At 52.7% G+C, this 15,757-nt stretch overlaps 1 protein-coding gene across 3 annotated transcripts in view; it reads right to left on the bottom strand.

The window, feature by feature from the left end:
- CAPN5 (calpain 5) overlaps window positions 1-15,393 on the bottom strand; it is a 57,677-nt gene extending 42,284 nt beyond the window's left edge. Inside the window, exons 1-2 of one of the 3 annotated variants that reach the window (XM_025357778.1) lie at window positions 15,212-15,329; window positions 9,228-9,373 (exon numbers count right to left, since the gene is read on the bottom strand). Coding sequence is in view for 1 of the 3 variants with exons in the window: in XM_025357776.1 (XP_025213561.1) it covers window positions 10,674-10,746 (73 nt within the window). In the remaining 2 variants the exon portion in view is untranslated. Of the gene's footprint in view, window positions 1-9,227; window positions 9,374-10,673; window positions 10,747-15,211 lie in introns of all 3 variants that reach the window. The other 2 variants (XM_025357776.1, XM_025357777.1) reach the window with 2 other exon arrangements.
- Between the last annotated feature and the right edge of the window lie 364 nt (window positions 15,394-15,757).

The raw sequence follows: 15,757 nt of genomic DNA, 5'->3' as shown, positions 1-15,757 counted from the left end.
CAGCTAGCTCCAGGCAGAGCACTGAAGGCCACAGACAGACCACGAGGCAGGCAAGCTGCTCCACCCAGGCCTTTTCTTTCTGAGCCTGAGCTTAGGCCCGCAGCACTTCCTGTCTCCCTGGTGTTCTCAGCTGTTTGGGCCAAGCAGGACCACCTGAGCTTCCCAGCTGCCCTGTGCGCCTGCCCTCTTCCCTCCTCCTGCCAGTCTCATCCCCACCATTCTCCACCCTGGGCTGAAGCTCCAGGGCTCGGAGTTCCTCGCAGCTCCCACAAAACTGTTTCCTCAGGGCCTCTGCACACAGTGTTCCTCTGCCATCCTGTGCCCCTGGGACAGCACCCATTAACACTGTACCCCATCTGCACATGACTTCTCTGCCTCCCCAGCCTACCCCATGCCCCTCCGGGGCAGGGGCCATGTCCAGCTCCTCTCTCTATCCCAGGGTCCAATGCCGGGCTCCAGGGACTGAGTAGCTGTGTTGCATGACCCAATAAACGTGAGTGCAGGTGGAATTCCTTCAAGAAGAGAAAAAGGCTCAGAGAGTGGCGGAGGCTCCCAAGGGGAATCAGCTTTCCACATCATAGCCGCCAGCACTCAGGTCTGCTGCAGCAGGGCCCACCCCTTCACCCTGGCGCAGCCCTGGCTCTCCTCTCCTCCCCTCCCTGATAGCTGGGTGCCAGCCAGTGCCCACACCCCCACTATCTAGGCTGTAGCCCTAGCACATTCTGCTGCAGCCCGGCCCTTCTCCAGCAGCTGAGACTCGGCCCGGACCCCCGCTGCCCTGAGCAGGCCGCATCACCTCACTGGTCTGCATGCTCTTTGTCTGGAAGAGACAATGTGCCAGGGCCTCTGGGCCACTGTGAGGAGCAAATAATACCCCACCATGCAGAGCGGCGGCACTCTGTATCCTTTCATGCTCTGTGCCCTGAGGACTGACAATCTCAGGCAGTCGACATCTGGGCTTCACCCACGATGTGTCCAGACCCCTGCCAGGCATGGGGGGGCTACCACAACTTGGGGTTCCTGTCTGAGTTGGTCTAGTGTGGCCAACAGACACAAGGCCAAATGAAGTATGTCTCATTCAGCAAGAGGAAAGCAGGGAAGCCTCCACCCAAGCCCGGCCACAGAGGCAGGAGAGAAAGGCCATTCCCAGCAAAGGAAACAGTTCACGCGAAGGCTCAGAGGTACGAAAGACATCTTTATTACCACATCAGGGCACCCCCTAAAAGGAGCACAGTGCTAACCTGGGCCCTGCTTTGGGAAGCCTAGGAAATGAAGCCTGAAGGCTTGAGATCTGCGTAAGAGGCTGCAGACTCTGGACAAGTTCCTTGATGTTCCCATCTACAAAATGGCTTAGCTGGTCATCATCTCCAGGGAAGGCTCACTGGTATCAGCCCTCCTCCTCCTGTGGCCAGGGCAGCGGTGAGTCAGACCCAGCCTGTACAGCGAGGCCTCTGTGGACCAAGAGTGGAAGTTCGGAGTTGGATCAGAATGAGGGGGCTGGGGGTGCTCACTAGGGAGCTTCAGGAACCCAGACTTCTGGCAGGTCAGTCAGATCTGAGTTTGCATCCCAACTGCATCATTTAGCTGCTGTGTGTCCTTGGGCAAGGTGGGAACCCCTCTGAGCTGTCAATCAGCAAGCCTCCTCTGAGCCCTTAGAGGTTCCAGCCTCTAAGGTGACAGACGACAGAAAGAAAGTGGCATCTGTTCCTAGGCCTGCCTTAGGGAAGCTCAGTCTGTCCTCACCTGGGACATGGTTGGTACTCCTCTTCCAGGAGGCTGTGTGGCCTAGTCTGCTGTTCCCTGGACCTGCTGGAGGTGGCAGGGACAGCCTGGCTGTGTACAGGATAGAATAAGGCCTCATCTTCCAGTGGCCTGATACCCGTGCGCCTTCCCTGGACCACCTAAGCCATTTTGTAGATGGGAACACCAAGGAATTTGTCCTTGAGGCAGAAGCCAAGGCCAGGCTCCAGAGCTGTGTGGAGGGGCAAGTCTCTTACCCCTCTGAGCCTCTGAGAGACGGGGTCATGGAGCCAGCATCAGCCCCAGGGGTATGATAAGAACCAAGGATACAGCTGAGCCCAAGCCCAGAAGCAAGAGGGCCTCAAAGCCACCATGGGCCTCAAAGCCACAAAGGGCCCAGAATAAGCAGAGCCATTTGAAAAGAACAAGCTGGAGGACTTACACTAAGTAACAAGGCTGATCACAAAGCTCACGGGGTATTGTCTCACAGACCAATGGAACAGAATATAGAGTTCAAAAATAAGCCACAAGTATAAGGACACCTGATATATGACAAAAGAGCTGCCACAATGCACTGGGGAAAGGATTTATCTTTTCAATAAATGGTGGGTCAATTGGCTATCCATAAGGAAAAATAGTCGTCTTACCCCTACCTCAAACCGTATACAAAACTTATTCCAGATAGATTTCAAATCTAACTGAAAGGTAAACAATAATGCTTTTAGGAAAGAACATGAGAAAAACAGTATACCCAAATGGCCTAAAAAGGGAAGAAAAAGTGCTCAACGTCACTAATCATTAAGGAAATGCAAATTAAAACCACAATAAGATACCACTATGCCCCCAGTAGAATGACTAAAGTGAAACACATGCAGACACACACACACACAGTCCCAAGTAGAGCTCTTATGCATTGATGGTAGGAGGATAAATTGGTATAATCACTTTGCAAAACCATTTGACTATATCTAGAAAACCTGAAGAAATAATATAATCATGTGTTCATATAATCTAGTAATCTAGTAATTCTAAGAATATGTCCAATAGAAATGCATGCACATATTCAGCAAAAACCATGTACAAGAATGTCTATTGCAGTAGTATTTGTTAGAGCTGAAAACGAGAAACAAGCTAAATGTTCATTAACAAAAGAATGGATCAATAAATTCTTGTATATTCATAATAGAATAGTAAACAATAATGAAAATGAAAAATGTTGTTGCACACAACCCTATGGATGGATCTTACAAGCATATTAAGCAAAAGAAGCAATATTACATGATTCTACTTAAGTAAAATAGAAAAGCAGGGCCAGCATTACCCCATTACCAAAGCCAGATAAAGACACTACAAGAAAAGAAAATTACAGGCCAATATGCCTTATGAACATAGATGCAAAACCTTCAACAAAATACTAACAAACAAGCTGGGTGTGATGGTGCATGCCTGTAGTCCCAGCTACTCAAGAGCCTCAGGAGGATAGCAAGACCCAATCTCTAGGAAAAATAATAATAATAATAATAATAAGGCAAATAATTCAAAAGCACATTAAAAGGATCATTCACCATGATCAAGTAAGATTTATATCAAGGATGCACAGATGGTTCAATATATGCAAATCAATAAACATGATACACAATACTAACAGAACGAAGGGCAAAAAACATAAGATCATCTCATTGAATTAAAAAAACACATTTGACAAGATTCAGCATCCTTTCATGACAAAAATTCTAAACAAAATAGGTATAGAAGGAATACACAGAAATCAGTAGCATTTTTATATACTAACAACACACTATTCAAAAGAGTCAAGAAAACAATCCAATTTACAATAGTTACCATGGAAAAAAGAAATGCTTAGGAATAAATATAACCAAGAAGGTAAAAGACTTGTACACTGAAAATTATCAAACACTGATGAAAGAAATTGAAGACACAAATAAATGGAAAGATTCTGTATATGTAGATAAGAATTCGTATTGGTAAAATGTCCATTCTACCCAAAACAATCTACAGATTCAATGCAATCCCCTATCAAAATTCCAATGACATTTTTTGCAGAAATAAAAAACAATCCTTAAAATTCATACAGAATCACAAAAGACCCTGAATAGCCAAAGCAATCTTAAACAAAAAGAACAAAGCTAGAGGCATCACACTACTGACTTCAAAATACACTACAAAGCTATAGTAACCAAAACCATATGGTATTGGCACAAAAACAGACAAAAGACCAATGGAACAGAATAGAAAGCCCAGAAATGAGTCCACACATTTAATTTGTCAATTAATTTTCAACAAAAGTACCAAGGACACACAAAGCAGAAAGGACAGTCTCTCCAATAATTGGTGTTGGGAAAACCGGATATCCACATGCAGAAGAATAAAAGTTTCCCTATCTCTCATCGTATGCAAACATGGACTCAAATGGACTAAAGACTTAAATATAAGACCTGAAATTATGAAACTACTAGAAGAAAACATGGGAAAAGCTGTTATGACATTGGTCTGGGCAATGATATTTTAGATATGACCCCAGAAGCACAGACAACAAAAGCAAAAATAGACAAAGGGGATTACATAAAGCTAAAAAAGTTTCTGCACAACAAAGAAAACAACAGAACGAAGAGACAACCTGCAGAATGGGAAAAAAGTTTGCAAACTAGGCATCTGACAAGAGTCAATATCCAGAATAGATAAGAAATTCAAGCAACTCAATAGCAAAAAACCCTAATGATCTGATTTTAAAGTGAGCAAATGATCTGAATAGACATTTCTCTAAAGAAGACATACAAATGGTCAATAGGCATATGAAAAAAATGCTCAACATTGGCTGGGCGCAGTGGCTCATGCCTGTAATCCCAGCACTTTGGGAGGCCGAGGCAGGTGGATCACCTAAGGTCAGGAGTTCAAGACCAGCCTGCTCAACAGGGCGAAACCCCATCTCTACTAAAAATACAAAAAATTAGCCAGGCAGGCACCCAGCTACTCAGGAGGCTGAGGCAGGAGAATAGCTTGAACCCAGGAGGTGGAGGTTGCAGTGAGCTGAGATCACACCACTGCACTCCAGCCTGGGAAACAAGAGTGAAACTCCGTCTCAAAAAAAAAAAAAAAAAATTAAAAAGCTCAACATCACTAATCATTAGGGAAATGAAAATCAAAACCACAGTGAAATACCACCTCCCACCTTTTGGCTTTTATAAAAAAGACAGAAGTGTGATATCTTACCAAAAAAAACGACAAAAGATATGTCTTTTATAAAGAAGACTTTTTTAAAATCTTTTTTTTTTTTTGATACAGAGTCTCGCTCTGTCGCCCAGGCTGGAGTGCAGTGGCGCAATCTCGGCTCACTGCAACCTCTCCTTCCCAGGTTCAAGCCATTCTCCTGCCTCAGTGTCCCAAGTAGGTGGGATTACAGGCATGCGCCACCATGCCTGGCTAATTTTTGTATTTTTAGTAGAGACAGCGTTTCACCATGTTGGCCAGGCTGGTCTCGAACTCCTGACCTCAGGTGATTCACCTGCCTTGGCCTCCCAAAGTGCTGGGATTACAGGCACGAGCCACTCACTGTGCCTGACTTAAATCTTTTTACAAAAGATATATCTTTTATAAAAAAGACAAAAGATAAGTGTGGGCGAGGATATGGAGAAAAGGAAACCCTTGTACACTGTTGGTGGGAATGTAAATTAGTACAGCCATTATGGAAAACAGTATAGAGGTTGCTCAAAAAATTAAAAATAAAACTACCATATGATCCAGCAATCCCACTACTGGGTATAAATCCAAAGGAAATGAAGTCAGTATGTTGAAGACATATCTGCACTCCCATGTTCACTACAGCACTATTCACAGTAGCCAAGATATGGAATTAACCTAAGAGTCCATCAATGGATGAATGGGTAAAGAAAGTGTGGTATATACATACAATGTAATCTAATTCAGCCATAAAAAGAAAGAAATCTCATCACTTGTTACATAGATAAACCTGGAAGATAATATGCTAAGTGAAATAAGCCAGACACAGAAAGACAAATCCCACATGATCTTACTCATATGTGGAAGTTTTTAAAAGTTGAACTCATAGAAGCAGAAAGTAGAAGGGTGGTCAACAGGGACTGAGGGGTGAGGGTGGGGAGGGAGGTTGCAGAGATGTCAAAGGACACAAAATTTCAGTTAGATAAGAGGAGTAAGTTCAAGAGATCTATAAGTTCAAGAGATTGATTGCAACACAGTGACAATAGTTAATAGCAATAGATTATACTCTTGAAGATTGCTAGAAGTAGACTTTTCATTTTTTGGAGTCTCATTCTGTTGCCCAGGCTGGAGTGCAGTAGCGCAATCTTGGCTCACTGCAACCTCCCTCTAACGGATTCAAGCGATTCACCTGCCTCAGCCTCCCAAGCAGCTGGGATAACAGGTGCCTACCACCAGACTCGGATAATTTTTGTAGTTTTAGTAGAGATGGGGTTTCACCATGTTGGCCAGGCTGGTCGCAAGCTCCTGACCTCCTCAAGCTCCTGATCTGCCTGCCTCGGCCTCCCAAAGTGCTGGGATTCTAGGCGTGAGCCACCACTCCTGGCCGAGAGTAGATTTTGAGTGTTCTCAGGACAAAAAAGTATGTGAGGTAATGCGTGTGATAATTAACTCGATTTAGCCATTCCACAATGTATACGCATTTCAAAATATTACGTTGTACATGATAAACATAAACAATTTTTATCTGTTAAAAAGATCCATTTTTTGTTTTTTAGACAAGCAAAGCCAGCATAATTCATCTACAGTGAACAGAAAGCAGGACTTGGCTATCTTGGGGGTAGAGACTGGAAGGGGTGTGAGAGAGCTTCTGGGGTTCTGGTAAAACTACTTCTTAATCTGGGTGGTGTTTACATGGGTGTGGTCCCTGTGCAAATACACTGAACTGTATACTTATGACCTACGCACCTGTCTGTAGATTAGTTACATACGCTTCAGTAAAAAGGTAAACAAAAGGACTGGCTGAATGTGGTGACCCAGGTCCCAGCAGATCAGGGCCCTTCACAGCTGTAGCCCTGTCCAGCTGGACACCACATACCCAGGGGGGCTGACCTAGGGGGAAGGGAGGCAGAGTGGGAAAGTGCCCCAGGCTGGGTCCAAGCACTAGACTTTGTCACACGTAGGCTGTGTGACCTTCTGTGAGCCTCCACTTCTCTGATCTCAGCCTCCTCCTCTAGCTCTCAGGACACTTGCAGGCTTGATACTCAGAGTGTCTCAACACTTGGGGCAGTCCACAAGAAGGTCCTACAGGTGTGTGGCACCCCCACACCCCAACCAAGCACACACCTGCAAGGTTTCCTCTGCACCTGAGAAGGGGAGACGCCAGCCAGAGACCATTCCTAGGGGGATGTTTTCAGCCCTGAGGAAGGTGGCATCGTGCTCAGAAAAAAATGGGAGGGAAGAGGTGTGGGGCAGGGATCATGGATGAGGCTGCAGAGGATCCCACCAGAGGCCCCAGGATGCCAGGTGCAGGAGTCTGGCTTCATCCTAAGGTGATGGGGAGTGTGGAAGGGTGCTGAGAAGGGGAAGGACTTGGTCATGGCTGTCTCAGGGAGCCCCATCTGGCTGCCACATGGGAAACGGACTAGAAAAGGACAAGACTAGACCAGATACACCATAAGAACGTCCACAGGACTTGGACTGGCAGGCTCACATGTGGACATGGAGGGGCTGGGTTCCAGGGCCAAGTGGGAGAGAGCCTCAACTCTTCCTGGTGGCCAGCCAGTGGTGGGGGTGAAGGAAAAACACAGGAATGCCTACTGGGGGTCCTTCTCCTGTGCCCCACTGCCCCATACCCCACACTGGTGCCCAGTGCAAAGCACAGGCCTGGCAGAGTGGGTATCACCCAGTGTCGGCCGAAGGAGCCAGTGACGCCCTCACCCATTCCCTGCCAATCAAAGCCCCCTTTCCCCTACCTCCCTTCCTCAACCTCTTCTCCCCTCTCAAGGGAAGACACCCCCCACCACTGCCCTTTGTCATACGAACAGGGGAGGGCTGAACAGCTGGGGCTTCATCATTCAGGGGACACAGTCAATTCCAACCTGCACATCTTTCCTGATGCCCGATCTGGGCTGGCGCTGAGCTGGCTGATGAGGAAGGGGCTGGGGGAAATGGTGGTGGCCTTCTAAGATGGAGCCTGAGCAGGGCCCGAAGGATAGGCCAGAATTAGCAAGGGCATAGCAGGGCAGGATTCGGCACAGGGAGAGGGAAAAGGTGGGAGGGCACTGGGTGGGTGGAGCCTGGGGGGGAGTTGGCAGGACCAGCTCTGCAGGGCTGGGGATGCCAGGCAGAGGGGCATTGGCACTTACTGAGGCACAGGGGAGCCAGGGGCAAGACTAAAGGTCAGATGCTGATGCAGTGACCCAGGACTGGAAGTGCCCTGGCTTGAGCCATAGCAGGGAAGGCCAGAAGCCAGAGGGGACTGGAAAGGGCAGAAACTCCATTTGGTGGCTGCCTGGTTATTTGTGGTTTTGATTCTGTTAATGTATTTATCCCCTTCTATCCCATACCCCATCCTCCATCTGCTCCCTAAGTCACCACCTAATAAGATGCTTAAAGCGTGTCTCTTTGTCCTTTCGTGGGTGTACTGTGACCTCCCAGGCCCCTGTCTCTCTGACGTGCCGTGTGCTGAGGAATGGATGGCAGGGTGGGGAGGGAGAATGTGCTGTGGAGGGACAGCCAGGCTCAGCGCCACCTCAGGCTCTCAGCCCCTGGGCCACCCAAAGCTCCAGGCAACTGGGTTCTGGCGCCAGAGCCAAGGCAACCAGGCCCAGTGAGTCACTCCAGCCACCACCAGGCGAGCTGGCACCAGGGCTGGGAAATCCTGTCTTTCTTCTCCCCTCCTCTTCCCTTATCGTTTCTGTGTCCAATCCATTCTCCACCCGGCTGCTGAGTGATCTTTCTAACATAAATCCTACCAGGCCGCTCCCCTGCTAGGAGACACAGAGGGCCTTGTGGGCAGGGTCAAGCGTGTACGGGGCATGGGGTCTCCAGCTGGTCCTGGGGGAATGGTTGGTCCTGCAGCCATGATGTCCCCCGGCAGTGCATGTGAGGGCTGTGCTGGCTGCAGGCCTGGCTCTGTGTGATCCTGACTGAGTCACAGGCCTGACCCTGCAGCTGTTCTTCATCTGGGAATGGGCTCCCGCCCAGGGTGCTGTAAGCAGGAGAGAGTGTAGGAACAGCAGGAGCCACTGTTGTAAACAGCATCTGTAAGCAAGTGGCCATGGGAGAGGAACTTCTGAAAGGGTGTTCCAGGTCAGGGGTTCCTGCAGGCCTTGGGCAGGACAGGAAGAAGCCAAGGACCTGGCCACACTTGTGGAGGTGGAAACTGCTGGGCAGGGGGCAGCCCCAGGCCCAGTCTCGGATGAGCAGCTCACCATAGTTTGAACACTGAAAGAACCGCATCCGGGAAACCCATAGTCCCAGGCAACCCAGTGCGGTGGCCACCCTACCTCGGGGCTCCCAGTCCAGCACCAGGTCCTGCAGAGAAAGTACTGAGAGCGGCAGATGCAGCTGGGTGTCCCTGTGCAGGACATTCTCTCTCACCCGGGGTGGGGTGGGGGCTGTGTGCTCGCTCAGTCCCCACAGGGGAGACAACCTAACAAAATGGGACTTGATCAGGTCACTGAAGCCACCTCTGCCTCACTGTGCTGTGTGAGCCCAGGCAAGCCCCTGCCCTCTCCGGCCACAGGCTCTCGCCATTGAGGGGAACACTACACACTATTTTCCAGTCTGGTGGGATTCTCACCAGGACAGCCCTTTTCTCCACTTCCTGCACAGGCAGTCCTAGACTCGAGTCCCGAGACCTGTCTCCAAGACTCAAGGTGTGAAGACTGGGGAGACGGTGCCCATTTCCCACTTTGGGAAACTGAAGTGTGCCATTCCTGAGCACAAGCTCCTGAACAACCTCAGAAAGGAGCTGTGCTGTTCTCGTTACACAAATGGGAGACAGAGGCACTGAGGGGAAAGAGGACATTCAGGGCAGAAGCATGAACCTGTCCCATGTCAAAGTCCTGCTCGGCCTGCCCACCATCCCTCCCTCGGGCAGTGACCCACTCTCCAGCCCTGGGTGTCCTGTTCAGGTGTGTCCCCCGTTCCAACTTTACTCGCACACCTTCCCTGTGCCTGACCAAACGGCAGTGAGGAGTCAGATGGGAATCTGCCCTAGAGGTCGGCCTGGTGAAGGCGAGAAGCAGAGACCTCGGTACAAGGCAGCGAGACCTGCTCTCAAAGGGAGCGATTCATTCACACAAGGCAGGGACGGCTGCACGGAGGAAGTAGCATCAAAGCGGGATCTTAAAGGGTAGATTGTGATTTCAAGAGATGGAGGAGGTGGAAGGTTTGGGGAAGGAAATATTATTCTGGAGGAAGAAATCATTTAGGCAGGTCTGGAGGACAGAATGCAGGGGAGAGGGAAGAGGAAGTAGAGAAATATTGCCACAGCTGGGTTGCAGCTGGCCCTGAAAGCCAGGTTAAGAACTCAGACATGAGATGGGGTGCAATGATGTATGAGAAGGTCAACGGGAAAGGAAGCCCAGGATGTAGGCAAGGAGGCCAGGCTCTAGATAGGCCCCTGAGAGAGAAGCAGGGCCTAGCATGGTATGGCCTTGGCCATGGGGATGGAAAGGAGACCCACACAGGGGCAGGTCCGCAGCAGGCAGGCCGGAGCTCTGGGGTTTAGCTAGGGTTCTTCCTGAGGCGCCAGGGGGCTTATCCCCTCCTGCAATGGCGGACCATGTCTCTGGGCGAGCAGCACTTCCAGGCCCCCTGCACTGCTCTAAGTCACTTCCTATTCCTAACCATGGCAGCCTAGAATGCCAACGCCTGCTCCCCATACCCAGGCAGAGGGCGAACCAGGGCCTCAAGATGTCAGGCTGGGCAACATCCTGTCCACATACCCATCCTCAGATGGGGAGACTGAGGCCAGCGAGGAGCAAAGCAATTAACCTCTCTGTGCTTCAGAATTCTCATCTGTAAAACAAAGCTATTTTCTGCTCTACTGGCCCAGCCTGTTCACCTGACCCCATATACCAGACAGGACTTGGCCGTAATAGGCCTTGGTGTTCTCATCTGTAAAGTGGGACCACCCCCTTGTAGGGTGACGGTGAGCATCAAATGACCCTGCAAAGCACTGGGCTTCTTGTGTGAATGTCTGAAATGAGCTGCACTCCACCCTGAAAGGCCCAGCACGCTGTCAAATGCATGCAGGGTCCAGAAACCGGGGCCACCCATGCAGCCATGCCAGGGATGCCCTTCTTCCAAACATCCCTGAACTCTGGCTACCAGGGGCTCAGGCTGGACACTGGGGCCAGGGCTACAGCAGTGCCCAGCCTCCAAGTCTCCCAGGCTGGAGGGGAGACAGACATTGTGAGTGACCTCCTGGGTAACAGGACTGTGACTGGGGAAGCCAGCCTCGGTGAGCACTGGGGTGGCGGCGGGAGCTGGGAATGGCGCCTGCAGTGGTGCTGCAGTCAGCTCCTGGGGTGGGCTGAATGATGGCCCCAAAGATGCTCCCACCCGGATCCCTAGAACCTGTGAATGACACCTTGTATGGCACAGGGGACTCTGCAGATGTGATTAAGGACTTTGAGATGAGGAGACGATCTTGGCTTATCTGGGTGGGCCCTGAATGTAATCACAAGTGTCCCTACAAGAGGGAGGTGGAGGGGATCTGCCCAGAGGAGGAAAGAGCAATGAGACAGAAGCAGAGACTGAAGCAATGTTGCCACAAGGAACGCCAGCAGCCACCCGAGGCTGGAAGAGACGGGGAACGGACTCTCCCCAGGATCCCACAGAAGAAACCAGCCTGGATTTTAGCCCCATTAGACTCATGGGGGACTTCTCACCTCCGAAACTATAAGAGCATAAATCTGTGTTGCTTTCAGTCACCAAGTGTGGCAATTTGTCACAATAGCGATAGGAAAGGAATATGCTCTTGAACGATGCTGTTCCTGAAGAATAGCTAATGGGAGCCGGGGGACAGGTCATGGGGCCCCACCCGCCTCTCCTGCCTGGAGAAGCCCATGAGGGGAATGAAGTTCCTACACCTTGAGTTGCTCCGCTGTACAACAAAGCGACCCCACGCCAGTTCCTTAGTTCCTGCTGTGAGTAACACGTCACTTGGGTCTCACCTCACTCGACTGGCAGAAGTTACACAGCAGCAGGGGGCACTGGCTGAGCAGGGGCTGGCCGGGCAAGGCAGGTGGGTCAAGCCAATGGGCTCCCAGCCTTCTGTCCACCATCCCCCAGGGCACATCCTGACAGTGAAGGGCAGCTGGGGACCAGTGGATGGGCTTTGGTGTGCTCCGGTCACCAGCCCCTTCTCCCGCATGGCCACTGTGGGAGAAAACCACAGCAAAAAACCCACAGGCCACCGCAGCCTCAGCTGTCGCCAACCCAGACCCCTATCCCTGGGAAAGCTCGGGTCCCTGGAAGCACACGTGCAAACAACCAGAATGGGGAGCAGTAATCCAGGCCCTTGCGGGTAAGCACACATTGTCCACAGCTTCCCCTTCCAAGCCTGAGGCTGGCCTCCTAAGACATCCAGATTCCAACCGCAAAGGGACCTGGCCCCTTTGCCTGGGGTGGGCAGGGAAAGGCAAGGCCCGAGGCCACAGGCAAGTGAGCAGCTCTGCCTGCACTGAAGCAAGGCAATCCCAGGGCATCTCCACCAGCCCGGAGGAGGGCTCAGAGGTGTGCAGCAGGAAGCCCAAATCTCAGGACCATGGCGAGCCCAGGAAAGTTTTGAGCAGGGATCAGGGATGGAGAGGCAGAAGAGCTCTCTGAGGCACTCAAGGGGTGCCTGGGAGGGGCTCTGAAGGCACTCAAAACACTTGAATAGATGGGGACAGAGACAGGGCGGGTGAAAAGCCCAGCTGCAGAGAGACTGCTGCCAGCTGCCCAGGAGGCTGCCGGGGAGGGGTGGGGGGTGTTGCAGATCCTGCTCTTTGCAGCTGGGGGAGCTGAGGGCCCGCTGCTGGGCTTTCTGTTCAACCTTCACATGCTGTACTCTAGGGTGCTCCCACCTGCTCAGCCCTTGCCTCTCCTCAGGGGCTAGAAGCTTTTGGGAGAAGCCAGGGGACTTGGTCAGGCAGATAGAGACCACTCCCATAAGCAGTCTCCCTCACCCACTAAATCCAAGAGAGGCTTCCACTTCAATAAGAGAGGCCTGTTTCCTTCCACCCTTCTTCTCCCAAAGTCAGCCCCTCATCCCCAGGGAGGGAACTAAGTGATGCTGATTGCCAGCTGCTATTAGTAATAATGGCTACCAGACACCACGTACTTAGAAAGATGCGTTCAGTGACATGATCTAAGTTCATCTTCATCATCCCCCAGTCCCTGTGAATAGGCAGCATTTATCCCCATTCCGCACATGAGAAAACTGAGACAGAAAAGGGAAGTTCTCCGCCTCAAGGTCATAGGCAAGCAGGAAGGTACAGAGATGGTCTCAGCCAAGAGAAAGATCAGACACATGATTTAGGCCCTGCAGGTAGGAGAGGGTACCTACTGAGGGTGCAAGAGGCCTCCTGTTTGGGGACCAGGACTCCAGGGCTGATCTGAGAGCCTGCCAGGAAAGCAGGCAGAGACAGTGCTGGCCTGGGAGCAGTGTTCCAGATGTCTCCCACAAAAACCCACAGGCATCTCACAACCACCCTGTCCAATAGTCCACTTGTCAACTTACTCCCAATCTGCCCCACCCGCAATGGTGGTCCCCATCTCACAGGGGCAGCCCCACCTACCTTCCCCCAGCACTGGGGCCCTGTGTAGCCCCTGGGCACCTCCTGCCCCCAGCACCCCTGCTCTGGGAACCTTTATCAGGGCCCCTCCTCCCCTGCCAAGGCTAACCCTGGGTGGGGAGCAGAGGAGAGCAGAAGGGAGGGCCCTCTCCCTGCTTTGGCCTCCTCCTTACAGGCCTCAACAGAAGCCCACCCACTACGCAGCCAAAGGTGACCCTTCTTGGACACACATCTGACCTATCTCATCCACAATCCACCCCACCAGCATTCATTTTCACACTGCCAAGTCTTTACTCATGCTATTCCTTGGGGCTGCGATGCCCTGCCTTTTCTTTTCTGCTTGGTGGACTTCTTTGAGACCCAGCCCCAACGAATCTGCAAGTGAACTCATCCCCAGCACTGGGTACAACTCTGGGCAGGGCCTTATCTGTGGACCCACTGCCTGTCGTCAGAAGGGACACTCCTCAGGGCAAAGACCATGCCTCTGTGTGCTGGCAACTAGCCTGGCCTGGCCTGCAGCAGCAGCCGGGCCCACCACACCCTGCCCAGGAGGCAAAGGCAGCCAGACCATCCCACTCCTGACCCTCGGGACAGGAGCAAGGACCAGCCCGAGGACCCTGGGAGGTGTCAATCCTTGCGGAACACAGTGGTTCCTCCAGCAGGCCTCAGACTCGTTCAGTTGGCTGAGCCTCACCCTTAAGCCCCTCTCTTCCAAGAAGTCTGCCCAGATCTCTCTTTCCCCTGAGTCCTGGGATGGTCGCCCTCAGTACTTTTCTCTCCAAACCACGGGTGTAGGGAGGAGACTCTGGGATGAGAGCCAGGCGGACCCAGGTTCAAATTCTGGCTCAGCAGCCCTGAGAGGGCAGCTGACTTTGCCTCTCTGTGCCCCACTCTGCTCATCTGTATGGAACTTGGGGGTGAATCCCACCACACGAAATGACTGGGAGAGAGAACGTCGCACCTGTTAATGATCTTTGGTCCTACTTCACCTCTGGTCCCCTAGGCCAGTCTTCTGAGACGCCCCCAACCCAGAGGAACAGAGGTGGGAACTCAGGTCTGAGAAATCAAAGATCCATTCCCTCCCAGACCACTCTCCCACACTCCCGCAATACACACTCCCGCAACACACATACACACACACACACACACACACACGTGTGCACCCGCCCTGTAGTCAAGGAGAAAAGCCCCCATTCAACCTGGGGAGGAGTGCCAAGAAGCGGATAGGCTGGGGCAGCAGGAGCCTCGGCCCTGCCCCTTTCCCAAGCCTGGGTGGGGTAGTACCCAGAAGGGGTTGGTGGATAGCAGGAATAAAAGGGGGGGTTAAGGAGGGAACAGAAGAGGGGGAACTGTAAGGAAGATGAGAGGAAGGGACAGTCTAGCCCCGGGTGTTAGGCGCTTCCAGCGCGTCCGCACTAGGAAAACGACTCAGAGACACCCAGAGGGAGGTGAAAAAAAAGACTCCTCGCCGGGGGTGGGGGTGGGGGTGGGGACGAGCCCAGGGAGCCCAGGCGGATCGTCCAGGACCCCGCCCCCTAGCCAGCGCTCACTTCCTTTCCCCCCCAGGCCCGCGGGAGATGCAGCCCCCTCCACCGATTCGTGGTACCGAAGAACGCACTGGCTCGCGCTGCATCCTCACACGCCCCCCCCGAAACACACACACACACAGAAGCACACGCCTCTCTCCGCGCGCCTCCTACCGGCCGCGCCACCGCGGGTCCAGCCGGGTTCCCGGGATGCAGGGCACGGCGTGGGCGCTGGAGCGGAGGCTGCAGCCGCCCCGCGTAGCGGCCTGGAGTTCTGGCAGGAGATGCAGCTGGGACTGGCCTGGGGCGGGGGCTGGCGCTCGCATTCCCCGGGTTCGGCCAGCCGGGCCCGGCTCCGCCCCGCCCCGCCCACGGCCTCTGCCCATTCGCCCGTGGCGAGCCGGAGGCGTGGTCTCCCGTGGGGCGGAGCGGGCGGCCGTGAGCTCGGTGCGCGCATGCGCACTGGCGCCGCGGGCGGCCGCTCACAGGAGCGGTGTGGTTCCAGCCCGGATGTTGAAGGGGGGTTTGGGGCCCCTAGCGGCACCCACAACCTCTACCGACTCGGTCGGGCCCTCTCTCTCCCTCCTTCCCAGACTATCTGTCTGCGGTTGGGTGCATCCCCATGGGCGGCCTCCCAAGGGCTGGCTGCACCGCGAGGGATCGGGCCGAGGCGTGGGTTCAGCTCCCCGAGGGCGGGCCGGAGCCGCGGCTGACTTGGAG

This window comes from Theropithecus gelada, chromosome 14, assembly GCF_003255815.1.
Source record: "Theropithecus gelada isolate Dixy chromosome 14, Tgel_1.0, whole genome shotgun sequence".
In the NCBI taxonomy this organism is placed as follows: Eukaryota; Metazoa; Chordata; class Mammalia; order Primates; family Cercopithecidae; genus Theropithecus; species Theropithecus gelada.
The sequence above is the reverse complement of the archived record's forward strand: the minus strand, read 5'-3'. Positions and strand labels throughout refer to the sequence as shown.